Source organism: Aspergillus melleus, assembly GCF_016097325.1.
Source record: "Aspergillus melleus strain CBS 546.65 chromosome Unknown contig2, whole genome shotgun sequence".
NCBI classification, from domain to species: Eukaryota; Fungi; Ascomycota; class Eurotiomycetes; order Eurotiales; family Aspergillaceae; genus Aspergillus; species Aspergillus melleus.
The window spans coordinates 1,123,052-1,142,974 of record NW_025763371.1 but is presented as its reverse complement, the minus strand read 5'-3'; the positions used below and the strand labels follow the sequence as shown (position 1 = coordinate 1,142,974).

General features: G+C 53.8%; 4 protein-coding genes across 4 annotated transcripts; 2 read left to right on the top strand and 2 right to left on the bottom strand.

The window, feature by feature from the left end:
• Positions 1-809: 809 nt before the first annotated feature.
• CDR1_3 (Multidrug resistance protein) lies at positions 810-5,502 on the top strand (the record flags this gene model as incomplete). Its single annotated transcript, XM_046084898.1, has 4 exons — positions 810-3,458; positions 3,555-4,499; positions 4,563-4,796; positions 4,855-5,502. The coding sequence occupies 4 exons, from the start codon at positions 810-812 to the stop codon at positions 5,500-5,502; spliced, it is 4,476 nt and encodes a 1,491-aa protein (XP_045940861.1).
• A 1,607-nt stretch (positions 5,503-7,109) lies between these two features.
• Positions 7,110-15,585, top strand: LDX57_003253 (uncharacterized protein; the record flags this gene model as incomplete). Its single annotated transcript, XM_046084897.1, has 2 exons — positions 7,110-12,062; positions 12,124-15,585. 2 exons carry the CDS (start codon positions 7,110-7,112, stop codon positions 15,583-15,585), a joined length of 8,415 nt encoding a protein of 2,804 aa, XP_045940860.1.
• A 1,294-nt stretch (positions 15,586-16,879) lies between these two features.
• On the bottom strand, positions 16,880-17,095 carry LDX57_003252 (uncharacterized protein; the record flags this gene model as incomplete). Its single annotated transcript, XM_046084896.1, has 1 exon — positions 16,880-17,095. The coding sequence occupies one exon, from the start codon at positions 17,093-17,095 to the stop codon at positions 16,880-16,882; it is 216 nt and encodes a 71-aa protein (XP_045940859.1).
• A 631-nt stretch (positions 17,096-17,726) lies between these two features.
• Positions 17,727-19,793, bottom strand: LDX57_003251 (uncharacterized protein; the record flags this gene model as incomplete). The annotated part of the gene is made up of 1 exon (XM_046084895.1): positions 17,727-19,793. The coding sequence occupies one exon, from the start codon at positions 19,791-19,793 to the stop codon at positions 17,727-17,729; it is 2,067 nt and encodes a 688-aa protein (XP_045940858.1).
• Positions 19,794-19,923: the final 130 nt, after the last annotated feature.

Here is a 19,923-nt window from a genome sequence, read left to right as displayed (position 1 = left end):
ATGGGCGCCGGTGCTCGTCATGGCACGAAACCACTCGCAAGCGTGGGGAAGGATGTTTTTGACCAAAGGGGGTGCTTCCATGATCGACCATGGCTCCTTTATGCATGTTTCTGGCCAAGGGTGCTTCTAATTGGCCACCAGAGCAACTGCAAGGCAGCCCCGACTCTCCCAGCTGATCTGGGAAAAGCAATATCCACCCCGAACCACACTTGGAAGGCTGTCTGCAAGGCGTCAACCTCTCTCCCTATGCACGCCACCGTGCTTACCCCACTGATGAGCATATCCCTGATGTTGAGGGTGGTACTGGTGTTGTTGCCACGGCGGCAACATTCCTGGCTCGGGGTCTCGCATGCCTCAAAAATGGATTATCCCCTGCTGTCGGTGCCCCATCGCCATTTTCCTAATGGTATTCTATAATTATAATCTGTGCATTGATTTTCAGTGCTTGGTTTCTCATTTTTCTTCCCTGCTGAGCGAGTGGTTTGGCTCGAGAGCCGTGATATTTATGTGCCTTGATCCTCCAGGCCGCATAAGCGCTGCGCGAAATAGTCTCGGCCTTTCCTCACCTTGCGTTATCAGACAAGATCATCTGCTGGATCGAGGCTTGGTTTCTGTTCGCTGGTTCTGGCCTTTGCTTTCGGCTCTCTGTTATTATTTTTTGTTCGTAATTGTTTGCCCCCTCTGTCCCACGAGCAGTTGACTGGTATGTTATGCGCCTGTGACCGGGCCTCCCGCAATAGTGTGATCGAGAACACGTTTCCTGAGGCCCAAGCCTAGCTCTAACTTTTCGGTGAGCTATACCTATCGCCATGGGTGCCCGAAAGCATGCCGAAGTTTCCACGGATGATATTGGGTTGTTGACCTTGGGGCGTTCGTCCCAGTCGGAGGAGCCCACGGGTAATGGCTCGACGCTGTCCAGGGGCTCGGGTGAGACAGAACGACGAGAAGACCCCGAAGGCCAGGCACAAGATAGGGATGAGCGGATGTCAAACCAACAGGTCACGCAACTCGCTCGCACGTTCTCCGTCCAGTCGAAACACCAGACCGTGGAGGGTTTGAACAGCAACGACTCTCGACTGGACCCCTTTAGCCCGGACTTCGATGCCAAACGCTGGGCAAGAGCCTTCTACCAGACGCGACACGATGGGGAGGGTGGAACTTTGCGACGCGTTGCTGGATTCGCCGCAAGACACTTGGAGGTTGGAGGTTACGGAGTTGGGATCGACTACCAGATGAGCGTGGGAAACGCACCTTTGAAGCTATTGTCAACGCTCACGAACTCCATTCGGAAGCACGTAACTACGGCTCAGCGAGTGAGCATTCTGCGCGATGTCGATGCCTTGGTTTTGCCAGGTGAACAGCTCTGTGTTCTGGGCCCGCCAGGATCTGGGTGCTCAACTTTCCTGAAATCCATTGCCGGCGATACCTATGGCCTTGAGGTGGCCCCGACGTCCTACATAAACTATCACGGCATCACGGCGCGACAGATGTCCCATGAGTTCCGCGGAGAAGCAACGTACACTGCAGAGGTTGATCATCACCTGCCGGAACTCACTGTTGGCGACACATTGTATTTTGCGGCCCTCGCCCGCGCTCCTCGCATCATTCCTGGAGGAATGAGTCGCGTGGATTACGCCCGCCACCAGCGCGATGTTATCATGGCAATGTTCGGTATTAGCCATACGATGAACACGAAAGTGGGTAACGACTTCGTGCGTGGCGTCAGTGGAGGTGAAAGAAAACGAGTCACGATCGCCGAAGCAGCATTGAGCTACGCGCCGCTGCAATGCTGGGATAACAGTACGCGTGGCCTGGATAGCGCCAACGCCGTGGAGTTTTGCAAAACCCTGCGGACGCAAAGTGATGTCTTTGGCATCACGTCATGCGTGGCCATCTATCAGGCACCGCAAGCTGCCTATGACTTGTTCGACAAGGTCACCGTGTTCTATGAAGGCAGGCAGATTTATTTCGGCAGAGCTTCTGACGCCAAAGCCTACTTCGAGCGTCTCGGATTCCAGTGCCCTGAATCTCAAACTACCCCGGACTTCCTGACCTCGATGACTAGTCCTTCAGAGCGCATCGCTCGACCTGGAATGGAGGAGGCTGTGCCCCGTTCTCCTGACGAATTCGCCGACCTTTGGAAGAATAGCAAGGAGTATAAAAAGCTGCTGGATGAGATCGAGCAATTCGCTACTGAGCATCCGTACAACAGTAATGATCTCCAGGACTTCTCCCGGTCCATGAAAGACGACAAGTCGCGATTGCAGCGCAAGAAGTCCCCATATACCATCTCATACTGGGAACAGGTTCGCCTCTGCTTGTGGCGAGGCATGGTCCTGACCAAGTCCTCGATCTCGGTGCCTATCAGCATGCTCATTATCAATTCGATCCAGATTTTACTTGTGTCCAGTCTGTACTACAACCTCCCAGCGGACACTTCGTCTTTCTTCCTCCGTGGCTCATTCATCTTTATCATGGTTCTGCTCAACACATTCACCTGTATGCTTGAGATCATGACCCTATATGCCAAGCGAGACACGGTCGAGAAGCATAATCGGTACGCGTTTTACCATCCCAGCGCCGAGGCCCTAGCGGCCATGGTAATCGACCTGCCTTACAAGATCTCTCTGTCAATCTGTATGAATATTGTCGGTTACTTCATGGCCAACCTTCGTCGCGAGCCGGGAGCGTTCTTTTTCTATCTATTGATATCATTTTCGTGCATGATGTGTCTGTCTATGGTCTTCCGCCTGCTAGGCTCGATGACCAAGACTGTTGCTCAGGCTATGGTTCCTGCCTCACTCGTGATTCTCGCCATTACCCTATACACCGGCTTTGCAATCCCAATTTCCCATATGCGAGGGTGGGCATCGTGGATCCGTTGGATCAATCCGGTTGCCTACGCATTCGAAGCTCTGATCACGAATGAATTCCACGATCGCGAGTTTGCCTGTGCCCTATCAGCTTTTGTTCCAGCAGGCCCCGGGTACGAGAACACCCCTAGGTCGCTCCAGACCTGCAATGCGAAAGGCTCCTTGCCCGGTAGTACAACGGTGAGCGGCACCGCGTTTTACGAGACTTCCTACTCGTATAACTATGCGCACCGCTGGCGCAACTGGGCTATAATCATCGCGTTTACGGTGTTGTTTGCCGCCGTCCACTTGGGATTGTCTGACTTGATTGCGGCACAACGCTCGAAGGGAGAAGTTTTGGTGCTGCCACGAGACAAGGCCAAAAAGAAGGGCCGCAGTCGCAAAGGCGACCTGGAGCACATGGCCACTGGCGATGAGCGAATCGGTCACTCTGAAGAAACTGGGCACTCGGCACATGTACAAAAGCAAACCTCTGTGTTCCACTGGGAAAACGTATGCTACGATATCACCATTAAAGGCGAGCCTCGACGAATCCTCGATAACGTTGATGGATGGATCAAACCTGGGACGTTGACTGCACTCATGGTAAGAAGCATACATCCTCCATTCCAGCCATACCCCTCAGACCCCGCCACTGAGTCGCAGCGTTAAAGCTGGATATACTGACGTAAGACAAACTAGGGGGTGTCCGGAGCGGGCAAAACGACGTTGCTGGATGTGCTCGCCGACCGTGTATCTACCGGAGTTATCACCGGTGATATGCTGGTTGACGGCCGCCAGCGTGATGAATCCTTCCAGAGAAAAACCGGCTACGTTCAACAGCAGGACCTTCATCTACATACGTCGACTGTCCGTGAAGCTCTGCAATTCAGCGCGTTACTACGACAGCCTCGAAATCACACTCGCCAGGAAAAGCTCGACTACGTTGAACAGGTTCTCTCCTTGTTGGAAATGCACGATTATGCGGATGCCGTCGTAGGCATTCCGGGCGAAGGACTGAATGTCGAGCAACGCAAGCGTCTGACAATCGGAGTAGAATTGGTCGCCCGACCCAAGTTGCTGATCTTCCTCGATGAGCCTACTTCTGGTCTGGACAGTCAAACATCGTGGTCGATCTGCAATCTGATGGAAAAGTTAACGAACAGCGGCCAGGCAATCCTCTGCACCATCCACCAGCCCTCTGCCATGCTTTTCCAGCGGTTTGACCGGTTGCTGCTCCTTGGCAAGGGCGGAAAAACGATGTACTTTGGAGACATCGGTAAGAACTCAGCCACGCTTCTGGACTATTTCGCTCGTAACGGGGGTCACCCATGCCCACCAGAGGCGAACCCGGCCGAATATATGTTGGAGGTCATTGGGGCCGCCCCGGGGACGCACACCAAGGTCGACTGGCACTCGGCGTGGCGTAATAGCCCCGAGTATGAAGAGGTACAGCGTGAATTGGGTCGGCTGCGACACTCGCCTAACCGAGAGTCTGCGATGCTGGATTCGCAAGACAAGTCCAACTACCAGGAGTTCGCCGCCCCAATGTCGACTCAATTCCTGGTGGTCTGCCATCGTGTTTTCCAGCAGTATTGGCGATCGCCAGGCTACATCTATGCCAAAGCCGAGCTGGTTATCGTTTCGGTATGTGACTGCCACCCGCTTTCGTATTTCACTTTCATTTCACTAACCACGTAATCATTCCAGGCATTATTCATCGGGTTCTCTTTCTTCATGGGAGAGAACACCCAACAGGGCCTGCAGAATCAGATGTTTGGTGTCTTCATTGTCCTGATTGTCCTGATGCAGTTGATCTTCCAGACGCTGCCCTCCTTCGTGACACAGCGAACATTGTACGAAGCCCGCGAGCGCCAGTCCAAGACATATGCCTGGCAGGCTTTTGTTCTGAGCAATATGTTTGTTGAATTAGTCTGGGCCATGGTGAGATTAACTCTGCCTTACAGCAGGCGCTTATGTTGCTAACCATCTGTCCCTCTAGTTTCTATCAGTCTTCACCTTCCTGTGCTGGTACTACCCTCTTGGTTGCTATCGCAATGCTGAACTCACGGGTGCGGTGCATTCGCGCAGTACTCTTATCTTCTTGCTCATCTGGGTGACATTCATCTGGGCCAGCACCTTTGGCAACATGCTTATCTCAGGACTCGACACAGTTGACCTGGCCTCGTCTATGTCTACATTCCTTGTCTTCCTCTGCTACAGCTTCTGCGGGCTGCTCGTCTCCCCAACCGCAATGCCGGGCTTCTGGATCTGGATGTACCGCGTGAACCCTTTCACCTACCTGGCCACCGGGTTTCTCTCAACCAGTCTTGGCCGGGCGCCCATGCATTGCGATAACAATGAATACCAAATCATCCGCATCCCGCCCAACCAGACCTGCGGGGTGTACATGCGTGACTATCTCGATAGCAATGGCGGCTCGATCTCTGACCCGAATGCAACTAGTCAGTGTCAGTACTGCCAGTACACCCAGACGGACCAGTTCCTTGCTACTTTTGGTGCCCATTTCTCGGAGCGGTGGATGGACTTTGGGCTTCTCTTGGTGTATGCCGCGTTCAACGCGTTCATGGCCGTCTTTTTGTACTGGGCCCTGCGAGTTCCTAAACGCAAGAAGAGGAAGACTGCATAGGTCGTTGGAACTGGGTATTGCTGGGCTTTAGGACGGGTATTTCTGTTGGACAAAGGTGTAGACTGTTTCGAATATCGAGGAGGGGCAGTAGGTAGATCGATTGAGTTGTAATACTATTTTGCTTTTTTATTTTCATCCAATGATTCTGTCTCCATATATGTGCGCTACATGGCCTGGAATTATACAATATTCAAGTTAACGAATGGAAGAACATGATCTTTGCACACTGTTCAAAGGAGAAGGCTGCCTTCTTGTATGGGGAAAAGGCTTGTCGGTCTACATCTCAACACTATACTGCCCGAAATTTTACACAAATCCAATCCAGCATCCAATATTCTGCCATCTTGAGCTCTTCTGCCTCCTAAAGAACAACATGCTTTTCAAAGAAAGAGGTTCGTCTTCTTGTCTTTATCAAAGCTTTCACCCGCACACCAAATTGAGTAAGACAGACTGTAGGAGACTAAAAGCCTGAGGCATTCTGCCAAGAAATTCGCCGGTTGCACCTCATCGAAGGCCTCGATCCTTTTCAATTTCATCATGACTTTTGACCAGAGCATCCACTCGTTCATTCACGTTCATCCTTTTTATCGTCTTCGACCACTACGGCGAGCTGCCAACGCCTAAAACGTCTACATGAATTAACTCCAAAATCCAAACAGCGGCCATGTGGAGCTCTTCCTGACGAACGTCGTGCTTGTCAAGCAAAGAGGAAACCAACTTGGCTCCTTGGTAAATGCATCCATGAGGCAGGGGTTGTTTATGCTTTGACACCCCTGCCTCTCTGGACTAGCGGTGTCGCCATACCAGGTTGTGAAGACCGGCACCGGCAATCTTCGGACCTGAAGTCGCCCTCCATCCCTTCCATCTTAGAGCCCGTAAGGGGGAACGTGCCCTTCCCGCACGAGTCTACGGGCCGCCAGGAGTATCCCTGGATGAATGACAAGCATTTAAACGAGGGACGTCAAGTCGGCACAGCCAAAACAGGCATTGTCCAGCAGTTGCTGTGGGCACGGCTGGCTGATCATGGTAGTTCTTGTTAGCGGCAAGGGCTCCAGGTAGGGGGCGATCACGCCCGATGAGAATCGGCACGTTCCTCAACTCTGTTCTGTGGATACTAACTCCGGAACTGTCAGTGCTTCTGGTGCAATATTAGCAAAAGAGATGACAATCAAGGAGAGAATGCGATAAAGCGAGGGATGGGCCAGCTTCCCAACAACGGATTATGTCGATCAATGGAGCTTAGACTTGAAGTCATGTAACCTCATGAGCTTTCACTCTGCTTTCGGAAGCTAGTGAGGTCTAGCTAATCCTTGGCTTGTGCATTCCAGCTGAGTTTGATGCAAGGCGTTGCATTCTCCTTACGGTTACCCTCAGACTGCACCGCGTCGATGTATAATCCTGATCGGACATACTGCCGAGTCATCCAGCAGGTACTCGTTGCGATGAAGAATCTGCCTGCTCTTATAAAGTTATCTTCATATATCGCTACTTCTTCACGAGGGGGGTGTTTACTAACAACATACCCTGTTTATTCATCTTAATGCAAGTCGAGAGGCGCAGAAGCCACCATTCCCGCCATCCGACACGCAGCAGCCACTATACACACAATGTCCTCATGGCAGGACCCATGCCTTTTTCCTATCCTCGCGGCAGATGCTGCGCGCGACGGCTCTTGCAGTTGCTCCGAAGTCGAACTAGACGACGCAATACTTGAATTAGAGCTTCGCAACCGAGAGATCGCGGAGTTGCTCCCACTTGTCAGGGCTTCCTGGTCATTGGTTCTGAACAAGTTTTGTGAAGTGGACCAAGTGAGCTTTGGACTTAACCTGAACGCCGGAAACATTCGCAGTGGCGCCTCAGCCGAAAGGACAGGTGCCTGTCATGACGCATCATGCGCGAGCGTTTCGATTACACCGGAGACGACTTTGGACGAATTGAACCGCGGCGCGAACTCTCGAACCCTCCCGATCCCCTCCCAGAGCAGAGAACTGTTCAACACCTCCTTGAATATCGTGATTACAAAGCCATGTGTGATATCGGACCTCTTGTCCCTAGCACGACCTACAGGCGAAAACGAAACGAACCCTCCCCCGGACTATGTCCTGCAATTTCAAGTGAAAATACATCAAGACACCATCGAACTTGGCTTGAGGTATGAGACACATGTTTTATCCGAAAAGCAGGCGCACGATGTCGCCAGCACTATTCAACATGCTATGATATGTCTTATCAGGGCGCCAGGACACACCGTTGGGCAAACGAGCTTGACTAGTAAGCGCAACCACGACGACATAGCGCGCTGGAACGATGCCACAATATCCGAATCTCGCAGGTTAATCCACGAGATCATTTACGAGCGATGCACGGAGGCCCCGTCGAGTCTAGCCGTGCGATCATGGGATGGCGACCTCTCATACCGGGAGTTGGATTCGATATCGGATCGAATCGCGGCCCATTTGGCCAGTCTCGGAGTTGTCGCAGGTGTTTTCGTTCCCGTCTGCTATGAGAAGTCCAAATGGTTTGTGGTGGCAGCTCTGGCGGTGCTGAAGACAGGTGGTTGCTACGTGCCCCTCGACCCATCCAGTCCAATCAAACGATTACATGGCATCATTCACGAAGTGAAGGCGAATATTATCCTGACCTCGAGCAAGACGGCGGAACTTCTTCACGAAGTGGCAGACTGCGCACTCATTCTCAACGAGACAACCTTCGCTAGTTTGCCAAATCTCAGACTTGAACTCCCCCAACCGACCCCCGGTAGCGCCCCAGGATACGCCCTTTTTACGTCAGGAAGCACCGGTGTACCAAAAGGGTGCCTGGTGAGCCATGTGGCGTTTGCCAGTGTGGCCTCATCCCATAGTGAGGCCCTTGGGATAGAACGGGATAGTGGGGTTCTTCAGTTCGCATCCGTCGGCTTTGGTATGGGCCTAATCGAGATCTTCTGTACCCTTACCACAGGGGGAACCATTTGCATCCCATCGGATAGCGAACGAAACGCCGATCTCGTTGGAGCTATCAACAGGCTCCAAGCTACATGGGCCATCCTGACACCGTCGGTAATCCAGACTATCAACCACTTGGAGGTCCAATGCCTTCGTACACTGGCAGTCGCAGGCGAGCCGCTCCCACGTAGTCTTGTCCCTGTCTGGGCAGCTCGGGTTCAGCTTATCCAAGCCTATGGGCTCACGGAATGGGCCGGCATCTGCGCCGTCTCCAGCGCTCTTGCCCCGTCAACTGGCAATACCAACATCGGTCGCCCTCCCAATGCGCGCTTTTGGCTTGTGGAGCCAGGAGACCCCCAGAAGCTTGTACCTGTTGGTGCAGTAGGTGAGCTGCTCCTGGAGGGTCCTTGCCTGGCCTATGGATATCTCAACCAGCCCGAGCAAACGGCGCGGGGATTCATTCCTCCACCGTCCTGGCGCAAGACCTTTCAATCTCCACTTGCTTCACAGCGCCTCTATCGAACAGGCGACCTTTTGCGATACCGGGAAGATGGGTGTTGCGACTACATCGGCAGGACGGGGACGCAAGTCAAGATTCGTGGCCAACGCGTAGAGCTAGGCGAGGTAGAGTATCATACTAGGCAGCATTTCGAACAGGCCAAGACCGTGATCGCGGAGATGATTCTCCCTAAAGGCGACAAGACTCCCAGCTTGGTGGCCTTTGTCTGCTTGCGCCCAAAAGACGCCCCCGTCAACGATGTCCCATACATGGCGCCGCCGTCGGACTCCTTTCGAGCCAGTGCCCAAGCAGCCCACGCGTCGCTATCTCCTATCCTGCCGCGCTACATGCTGCCTGACCTGTATGTAGAGATGACCCGGATCCCCCTGACCGTCAGCGGTAAGATAAGTCGCAAAGATCTGCGTCAAATGGGCGGCGAAAAAACAAGAGAAGAACTGAACATGTACCTGGCCGAGCGGAAGGAGACTCGAATGCCGCAAACCCAGTTGCAGCGCCTGCTGCATGAAGTTTTCGCGAAAGCTCTCAACAAGGATCCTGCTTCTGTCGGTATCGACGACAACTTCTTTCGGCTAGGAGGAGACTCTATTATCGGAATGCAAGCCTGTGCCTTGTGCCGCAAACAAAAAGTCACTCTCACCATTCAGGATATCTTTCGGCACAGGACGATAGCGGAACTGTCCAAGCACATCCGAGTCAAAGACGCAGGCCAAGCACCCGAGCTAGATGCAGTGAACCTATCGGCTGCTCAGAAGGCATTCCTGTATTCCAACAATCCCGACAACCGCAATAGGGCCAACCAGCAGCTGGTACTCCGGCTCAGTGGCTCCGCAGATGTCGACACGGTCCGTTACGCAGTGTCGGATCTAGTCGAACGGCATGCTAGTCTACGGAGCCGGTTCCGTCTAGACTCCCAGGGCAACTGGACGCAACACACGCAAAAGCACGGATCCATGGCGTTCGGGTTCCGCGCGGAACTGATTCCGGATATCACAGCCATTCCCGATCTCATTGCAGAAATGGAAGCCAGCCTCAGTATTGAGAACGGACCGCTTTTCACAGCTGCTCTGACAGAGTCCGATAACCGTGACCGCCATATCGTTCTTGTCGCCCACTGCCTCGTCGTCGACAAGCCGTCCTGGGCGACCATCTGCGGGGACCTGGAAATGGTGCTGGAGGGCCAAGCGCAATCACTCGACTCGACGCCTTCTTTCCGATCATGGTGCCAGACACAAAAGGAGCAATCGCCAGCCTTGGACTTACTACGACACGCTGCCAACGCTCATGATGGCTTGGATTCTGTCGACGACACCGTATGGCAAGCCAAGCTTGACCTGGACGAACAGCTGACTCAGACGCTGGTGGGTAAAGCTAACCACGCCTTTCGTACTCAACCGGTCGACATCTTTCACGGTGCACTACGTCACGCTTGCGGCAAGATCCCGGACGCACCGGCTACGGCATACTTCCTCGAGATCCCAAGTCGTGGAACCTCCGATGTGGAGACGTCAAACATGGTCGGATGGCTCAGCACAATCATTCCAGCGAATGTCATGATGGGTAGTGGGAATCAGGATATAGTCGACGTGATCCGAGGGGCAAAGGACGCTCGCGTGCGCAAAGTGGTGTCTCAGCATGACGGGGACAAGCGCGATTTGAACAACGACCAGGGCCCCCAGCCTCTGACCGTCCTGCTGAGGTTTGACGCTGGCGACCCTTTGGCGGGGTGGCAAGGAAAGACCCTGGAGCGAGAGGATCTCTTTGGCAACGACATCGGCGTGTCAGCGTCTCCTCTGGCGAAGCTCGAAATCGTTATAGGTATGGTGCAGGGCAAAGTGCGACTGACCTTCCGCTCACAACTCCCCGCGCTGTTCACGACTGTCGAGCAGTGGGTTGCCCAGCTGGACGCCTCGTTGCTGGAGGCGGCGGTCAAATTGGTCAACAGCGACAGCGGATATACTCTGGCTGACCTCGCACTACCATCCTTGAGCTATGAGAAGCTGCAGGAGGCACTTCCATGCGCCCCGATGCAACAAGGAATTCTCCTTTCACAGGCACGGGATCCCAAGACGTATCAGATTCAATCGATCTGGAAGGCAACCCCTGCGCGCTCTCTTCCGGCTGAGCAGATGTTGTGGCGCTTCCGGGATGCCTGGAGACAAGTTGTGGAACGACATGGCTTACTCCGCACGGTGCTGGTGGAGAGTCAGCTCAACGAGGGAGGCTTTGATCAGGTTGTCCTTAAATCAATCGCTCCGAGGGTCGATGGCATCTGCTTGCCTCGAGGCGATCCCTTCGCTGTCGTGCTCCGGCGTAACCTGGAGGCTGAATTTACCGCGGAGGAGCCACCCCATAAGCTGACGATCTGCGTCACAGGGCACTCTATCTACCTGGGCCTCAGTATCAGTCATGCACTTGTTGACGCGTCGTCAATTTCCATTTTAATGCGCGATTTGGGTCTCGCGTATGACGGATGCCTTCCCAAGGGACAAGGCCCGTATTATGGTAAATATCTTTCCTATCTTCAGGGGTTGGAGATCGACCAGTCCGCGAAGTTTTGGGCCAGCTATCTCGAAGATATCAGTCCCTGCGTGCTTCCACATCTCGATTATTGGAGTCCTGCGGTGGAGTATAAACGGGAGCTGAAGACTGTAGAGTTTGAGATGGCCCTGGTTGAAGACTTGGAACGGTTTTGCGCTCAGGAAGGCGTCACAATTTCCAATGTGTTCCAACTTGCTTGGGCCTTGGTGCTCCGCTGTTATGCGGAAACAGATGATGTCTGCTTTGGATATCTCGCTGCTGGTCGCGATATTCCGGTTGAAGGCGTGGAGGATGCGGTGGGACCTTATATCAACATGATGATTACACGGGTTCAGTTCGGAAGCGGCCAGACTCTCAGGGAAGAACTACGGAAGACTTTGAATAACTTCATTGAGAGCTGTGCTCACCAGCATGTGCCGCTCAGCCAAATCCTCGGTTCCTTGAACCTAGCAGGGCCATTGTTCAATACGATTATCTCGTTGCGAAGGCCGTCTTCCCATGGAGTGACGAGTGCGTCGTCACTGCAGTTAGATAATATCTATGAGATTGATCCCACGGAGGTAGGTACCTTGTTCGACTTCATCTGGTTTTAATCGCTAACCGGTGGGCTTCACTGAACAGTTTGATCTTGCTGCCAACGTCCATGTATCTCCGAAGACGGTCCACGTTTCGATATCTCACTGGACCTCCACATTGTCGACGGAACAAGCGCAAAATTTCGCATTTACCCTGCAGAAGGCCCTAAGCACTATTCTCAGCCACGTCGATTGTGCCCCAGAGCAGCTCGACCTCTTTAGCGAGCAAAACCATGCTCTTGTCCAAAGGCTAAATTCTCAAGCGCCTGGGCGAGTAGCCGATTGTGCACACCATCTGTTCAGTCGACAGGCTGAAGCTCAGCCCCAAGCTCCGGCTGTCTGCGCTTGGGATGGCGACCTCACGTATAGCGAGCTCGATCGTCTTTCGTCCCTGCTCGCCACAGGTCTAGCTCAGCACGGAGTAGGGCCCGAGACGTTTGTTCCTATCCACTGTGAACGATCAAAATGGGTCTTGGTGGCCATCATGGCCATCGCGAAGGCTGGGGCAGCATTCGTTCTGCTCGATCCATCCCACCCCCCGAGTCGACTGCGTGCGATCTGCGACGACGCACGAGCAGCGACAATCATCTCCTCCGAGACTCTGTTCCCCATTAGTGAACAACTCGTGCCATCTGTGATGGTGGTCGGGAACAACGCCGCCAACGTAACTGCCTTTGCTGCTCCAGCTGTTCCCGATACGAGCGTTCGGCCATCCAATGCTCTATACGCTGTCTTCACGTCCGGTTCCACTGGTAACCCTAAGGGAGTTGTTATCGAGCATTCCACGTTCTGCACCAGTGCGCAGGCCCATGGAGGGATCATCGCCCTCGGGCCAACATCTCGTGTCCTGTCGTTCTCATCCTTCGCGTTTGACGTGTGCATTGCCGAGCTGCTGACCACACTTTGTTACGGTGGCTGCGTATGCGTCCCTTCAGAGGACGAGCGCCTCAATGACTTGTCTGGCGCGATCAACCGCCTGAGGGCCAACACCGCTTGTATCACTCCCACGGTCCTTCGGATCCTTGACGCCAAACAGGTCCCCAGTCTGCGCACCGTCGTCCTTGCCGGAGAACCTATTGCCCAGGCCGACGTCGACGCCTGGGCCGAGCAAGCGACCTTGATGAACGCGTTTGGGCCGGCGGAGTGCTGCATCTACTGCGTCATACAACCGAACATCGATTCTCACTCCGACCCGCGGAACATCGGGTACGGTGCAAACTGTCTCCCGTGGGTGGTGGACCCGAATGACCACGATCGACTCGCTCCGGTAGGCACTGTGGGCGAACTGCTGATCGAGGGGCCATTAGTGGCGCGCGAGTATCTGCACCAGCCTGAAAAGACCGCGGAAGCATTCATACAACCTCCGGAATGGCGCTCCAGCTTCCCGGTCCGTCAGGCCGGCCGGCTCTACAAGACCGGTGACCTGGTCCGATACGGCCCCAAGGGTACCTTGCGCTTCGTGGGACGAAAGGGTACGCAGGTCAAGATCCACGGACAGCGGCTGGAGCTGGCCGACGTGGAGCACCATCTCCGACAACATGTTGGGCAGTCTATCGATGTGCTAGTCGACGTAGTACCCTTCGACGGCCGCGTCGACCATCCGACCCTGACTGCGTTCTTCAAACCCCGTCACGGCCAGGGTTCCGGCGGCCTGTCGGCATTCATGGCTGATCTTCCGTCCATGGTTTCGAGCCTGAAAGCCCGCCTCCGGAGCTCTCTGCCTCAGTACATGGTGCCCATGGCGTATATCCCACTCGAGAACTTTGCCGTCGGCAAGACACACAAGACCGACCGAACCAAGCTGCGTCAGTTGGCCATTGAGATGCGACAGAAGGAGGTTGCCACCGGGGGCCGCGAGGAGAAGCGGCCACCACGCACAGAAGCAGAGCGAAAGCTGCAGAACCTGGTGGCGACGGTGTTGAATCTTCCCACGGACCGCGTTGGGCTCGACGACAACTTCTTCATGCTCGGCGGTGATTCGGCCTACGCCGTTAGACTCGTTTCCCTCGCACGGCAAGAGGAGCTGCAGCTGTCAGTAAAGGACATTCTACGGCAGCCCCTACTAAAGGATCTCGTCGCCCACGAAGAAGACAACGCTACGTCTCCCTCTACTTCACCTAATGCTGACGACGAGGCGACTGAAGTGCCCACTGCCGCGGCGCCGTCCCCCTACGGGCTTCTGAATGTCGATGACACTGACGCGTTCATTGACAAGGTCGTCGCACCCAAGATGGGCGTACCCGCCGAGCAAATCCAGGATGTCCTTCCCACCACCGACTTCCAGGCCGAGTGCATCCTCGACTGGCCCTTGACCTATTTCCTCGTCACCATGCACGGTGCCCTCGACAAGGCGCGCCTTCGAGCCGCTTGTCAGTCCCTAGTTGAACGGCATGAGATCTACCGTACAGGCTATGTTCGTGACGGACCGCATGTCCGGCAGGTGGTGCTGAAGCAGATGCCCGTGCCACTCTTCGAGTATACCGGGAATCCTGAGGACGACCTGGACGCTCTCTGTGAGACCGTATGCCGCGCAGACTCCCGTCGTGGCCTACCTCTGGGCCACGTTCCCACGCAATTCACTCTATTCTCTCACGGCGATCCGAACTACCACATTCTCGCGCTGCGCTTCTCTCACGCCCAATACGACGGGTTCTGTTTGCCCTTGATTTTCAAGGATCTGGCGGCCTTATACGAGGACAGTGGCTCTCTCGGTCCCGTGACTAATTTCTCGACCTATATCCACCATCTCGCATCACAGGGGACCTCTGACGCTCAGACCTTCTGGCAACAGACTTTGAAGGGCTGTTCGCCTCCCACGAGTCTCCGCCACCTGTCCATGGGCACACCCGACCATGATCGCCAGGATTCGCTTGTCGAACTCACGCGTGAAGTTGGCGCTCCCACCCCGCCCGCCACCATCACTATCGCCAGCTTGATGAAGAGTGCCACGGCGCTGCTCTTAATGCGCCTGACCAGCGAGACCGATCTGGTCTTCGGCCAGGTCGTCAGCGGACGCAACACGCCTCTCGCCGGCGTCGAAAGTATCCTCGGAGTCTGCGCCAACATCGTCCCGGTGCGCGTGCAAAGCCACGCGAAATGGACGGTGCTGGATCTCCTCCAGAGCGTCCAGGCACAGCACATCGACGCGCTGGACCACGAAACGCTCGGTCTCGGTGCGATCCAAAGGAATTGTACCGCGTGGCAGGAGGGCACGAAGCTAGGTTGTTTAATCCAGCATCAGAACCTGGACCTGAAGCCCGAGTTCTCGCTGGGTGGGGTAGAGTGCACGACGCGTATCTTTGGCGGCGAGTTCAAGCGCGAATTCTTGCATATCTGCACGCTGCCTCGCGGGAACCGCCTCGTGGTTCAGCTCTTCGCTCCGGAGGGTCTGCTGCGTCCGGAGGCTTGTCAGAGGGTGTTGGATCAGCTGTGTGATACGGCGGCGTGGTTGGCGAGCCACCCTCATCATTTGTTGACGGAGTGTCCTAATTCTGTTCTTGCTAATTAGCATCAGCCTTTCCTTGTTTTGCCATCTCTTTTTTCTTCGTCCAGTTCTCTCAATGTTTCGACTTTCTCGGGGTATCGGGGCTTCGCCCAGCTTGGATTATCTATTTCATAGACATAGTAATAATGAAGGAGTTATGGTTGACGTTATAGAATTTTGACACAACTATCCTAATGTACAATACGATCGTACCCAGGCAAGGCAGGTGCGTCATTGCACCTGTCTACAGTTAATGCAACAATTCCCCTGGATAATTTACTATGAAAAAACATAGATATATAGGCGCTTCTAACTTAACAGACATATACATACCCTGTTCCGCGTCCTGTTGTATAGAGACAAAGTAGCAACGACCGCTTCCAAAGGGAGCAAACAGCAGGCAACGAGGAACATGAGGAGCAAGGGAGTCATCGGAGGGTAATCATCAGGAGATGACATGGCTTCAACTTGCAATGAAAAAACTGCCGGACTTACAGCTTGACTTTCTCAAAGTCAGAAGATTTACTCTATCAGCTAGCCTGCGTCTGTTCTCACGGACTTGGAATATGGTCAGAATTAATGGTGGAATTTATAACGGTAATATCATGGAGGTGATAGTCGATAATGAGGATAGCTTACGGTTCGGGCCATTAAAGCTGGCTCTATGAGCTCTAGTATATTGTCTACAAGAAAAGACGAAAGAAAAAGTAATAAGGAAAAGAAAGAAATCCTAAGGCCCATTATACCTAGGAAACTGGTAAGAGAAGACACAAAATAGCAAACCTTGCGCTGAAATATTTGGAAGAAACGGAGCCATGACACAGCCAATTCATAAAACAAGCAAAAAGGCAACACAGAAGGATCTTTTTCCATACTCTCTATCCACGTCTTCCCCGTTATCAGAAGGCACTTGATCGAAGATCTGCAAGGGTATGACCAGGCTGGGAGTATTCATCCAACTGCCTTATACATCTCTCCCGTGGGTACTAATCCCGTTGGCGGAAGGTTCGGATGGGGGATGTATTCCTGCTTGATGGAAATACAACAGGGGCATTCGGACGTGCAGTGGCCATAAACTCCACTTGCCTCCGCGGCCCCAAAATGTTCCAAGGGTCGATTATAGACCAACAAGGGCTTTTCACAGCACTTACATTCCCTACCGCAACATCCACCCAAATCGGCACATCTGGTACGATCTACAAACCCAAGCATAGGAACGCCCATGTCGGTCTCTGCGGTCACAGAAAAGCACGACGCACTGCGTCCATATATTGCTAGACGTGTCGTCAATCATATTGAGAAGCTTCGAGTTGCCTTCCTAGAATGCGGCCGTCAGCGTCCGAATTTCGTTGGTCCAGTCGGCGTCCGATAGCCCGCAAATAGTGCTATAGTCGGGAGGCGCCTCCTGGGGGGAGGAGTCATGGTGCGCTTCCTTGGGTTCCACCGAGGGGAGTTGCATCAAACGACGTCGCCGCTGTAGGGTTGCATGGCCACGGTTTCTTTCGTCGTTGTAGGGTTTGACCCATTCCTCCATAGCCTTGTCATGGGTCTCTTTGGTTTCGGACTGTACATCGTATCTCTTCCGCCTTTGGAGAATTCACGCTCGCATTTGGGCTGGCGCTTCCAACTCAAAAGACCCATCGTGTTTCAGTAAGGAAAACACAGTCTGAAATCCTGACTTGCACTCTAGGTTGTTCTGCCGTTGGCTGAACTGATCTCTGAGTCGTCGATGATGTTGTCGGTCACGGCCTGAGGTGTCAGAGGGTTATTCTTACTATTTTCTTTCCTTTGTTTCTCCTTGTCATTATCATCATGTTTTTCTTGTCTCTTATCACTGTCATCTTTCCTCCGTTTTATCTTTCCTGACCTTGGCTCTCTCGATCCTTTCCTCTGTTCTTGACTATCACTATCGACCTTCCTTCCTCTGAGGAGGGTGGGCGGGCGTTCATATCTTATTTCCTGTATACCTCCTTCTGTATTACTACAGGGTTGGTGTTGTACATAGAGAAATGTCTCGTTTTCTATCACCATCGCATTGCTTTTGTTCTTGGCGATTTTCAGAAAGCGGGCTGCGAGGTGCTGCAGTTGGACTGATAGAATCACTATCTCGCACCATCCGGGCAATCGAATGTATGAAAGATAGCCAGACTAGCTTATATGTGATTTTAAAATGAGCACCTCCCCTCTGGTCCAATCCACGTCCCACTGCCCACAATGCCCTCAAAAACCAATCTCTCTCTCTCCTCCCACGTCCTGCCCTTGGCCTCTAGTTCTAGAACTCTCCCTTTGCCGTCTCGCTCACGGACCCCGCTAGACTCGAACTTCCAGTTGTGTCGCTTCTTCGCCAGACGACGCAGATCGCGCTCGAAAGTCGTGTCGCCGGTCCAGCCCAGGACAGCGCATCCGATGCTACGCCAGGGAGAGACAATGATATCGACGCGATGGTGGGTGTTAGTATTCTTCTTCTTCGTATCTTCGGTAGGTGCCTCAGCAGGGCTCGCAGGAAGAGGATCCTGCCAGACCACCAGTGCTTTATCCAAAGTATCAAAATGGCGAGCTCCGTCAACAGCGTCACCCCGATACGGCAAGGCCTGTTGATCGCGATCTGAGGTCGAGAGGTTCAAATGCAACGTGTGTGTAATGAAGCGCTCCGATTCCAAACTCCCCAGCACATCGACGATCAAATCCTTGGTGACAGACTCGTCTCGATGCGTGAGGATGACGTCGACATCGCCGCATTTCTCTTTCCCGCGACGGTATCCCCCCACGATTATACATTCAACACCGACGCCGTCGTATTGCGCGTGTGGACGGACTCGGTTCGCGTGGCGCTGGATGATGGATGCGATGGTTTCGACTTGTGAGCGCGTCATGCCGAGTAGGAACTCGTCGTAGTATTTTACGCCGATTTGTTGCACGCGGGAGAGTCCGTTCCAGCCGTGGAGGATTATGTCGTCGAGATCGCGCCATTGGCGCGTGTAGTAGAAGTCTCGGGCGGTTTTGGGACCTACACCCCAGATTTGAGAGAAGGTGTGGAGGGTACGGAGGGTGGGGTCCTTGTCGAGGTCAGAAGCGGCGACGAGGGAGCCCGAGGAGCTGGATTGGTATTCGGAGAAGAGGTGCGCGATCTTAGCGTCGCAGCCGGGTAGGGAGAGGATTTCCGACGCGCGCCGGAACTTGTATGGGTATGCTGCGATGGCGGCGATGGAGGTGCTATAGGCGCGCACGCCGATCTCGTCAAGGGTGAGTTGGCGGATTTGGCGGATCTTGAGGAGTTGGTGGATGAAGGCTTCGTTTGGGGGGTGCAGGGGGGAACGCCGTTGGCAGGCGTAGGGGAGGCGGTTGAGGACCCAGTCTGGGGGTGGTGGGAGGGTGGTTTTGTCTTCTTCGGCTTCGGAGGTGGTCGTGCGGTGGAGTTTGGGTGGTGGGTGAGGTGGTATAGAGGGGTCTTGTCGTGCTCGTTGGAGGATGCTTGTTGGTTTGGTGATTGGTGGTGGTGGTGGTGGTCGTGCTTCTGCTGGACGAGAAACCTTGCGAGCTTGGTATATCTGGTATGGATGCATAGGGAGGAGGGTGTTGGTGGCGATACATTCATCGAGCCAGGCTAATTTAACGACCCGAATAGTGTTTGGATCTGCCTTTGCCCTTTCCGCTGAAGGAATAGTCGACTCGGACTCCGGTCTCTGTAAATGCTTCTCAACCCGATGTCCTTCCATCCCGTCCTCCTCGCTCTCCGTCTCGGTATCCATCTCGTTCGTAGCACCGCTCATAGTAGAGGGCAACCCACTCGACACATCTCCCCCAGACACCCTCGCTCTTTTCGCCGGCGGCTCTTCCCCTTTCCCATCCCTCGTCCCATCAGATGTAGATGAACGAGAAGCAGGAACCTCCTCAGTCCACACCCCTCTAGCCCTCAACTCCAACGCCGCCCTCTTACCATGACTCAGTCGTCCGAGAACAAGACCCGCCTCGGAGATGTCATACGTTAGATGAGCGGCGCCGCGCACCAGATGATCTTCGATCTGGTGGAGTGCGTCGAGGGATAGATTGGTTGGGAGGACGAAGATGGGAGGGAGATATTGTAGGTGCAGGGGCGGTTGCGATCCGGCTTCTGTTTGGCTTTGAGATTGAAGTTGCGGTTGGGTTTGGGTTTGCGTCTGAGTGTCAGAGCTGATTTGTGACGCTGCCTGTGCTGGCTGTGAGATTTGATGGGTTGAAGATGCCGTGGCCATTTTGTCACTGCCAGTCCATAGATCGTGATAGTGAATGTATATATAGTCGTAAGATATTCATATAGAGTATATTTATAAACGCAGGCCAAGTTGACAAGAATAGGCCTGCTAGAGAAATAGTTTTGAACCC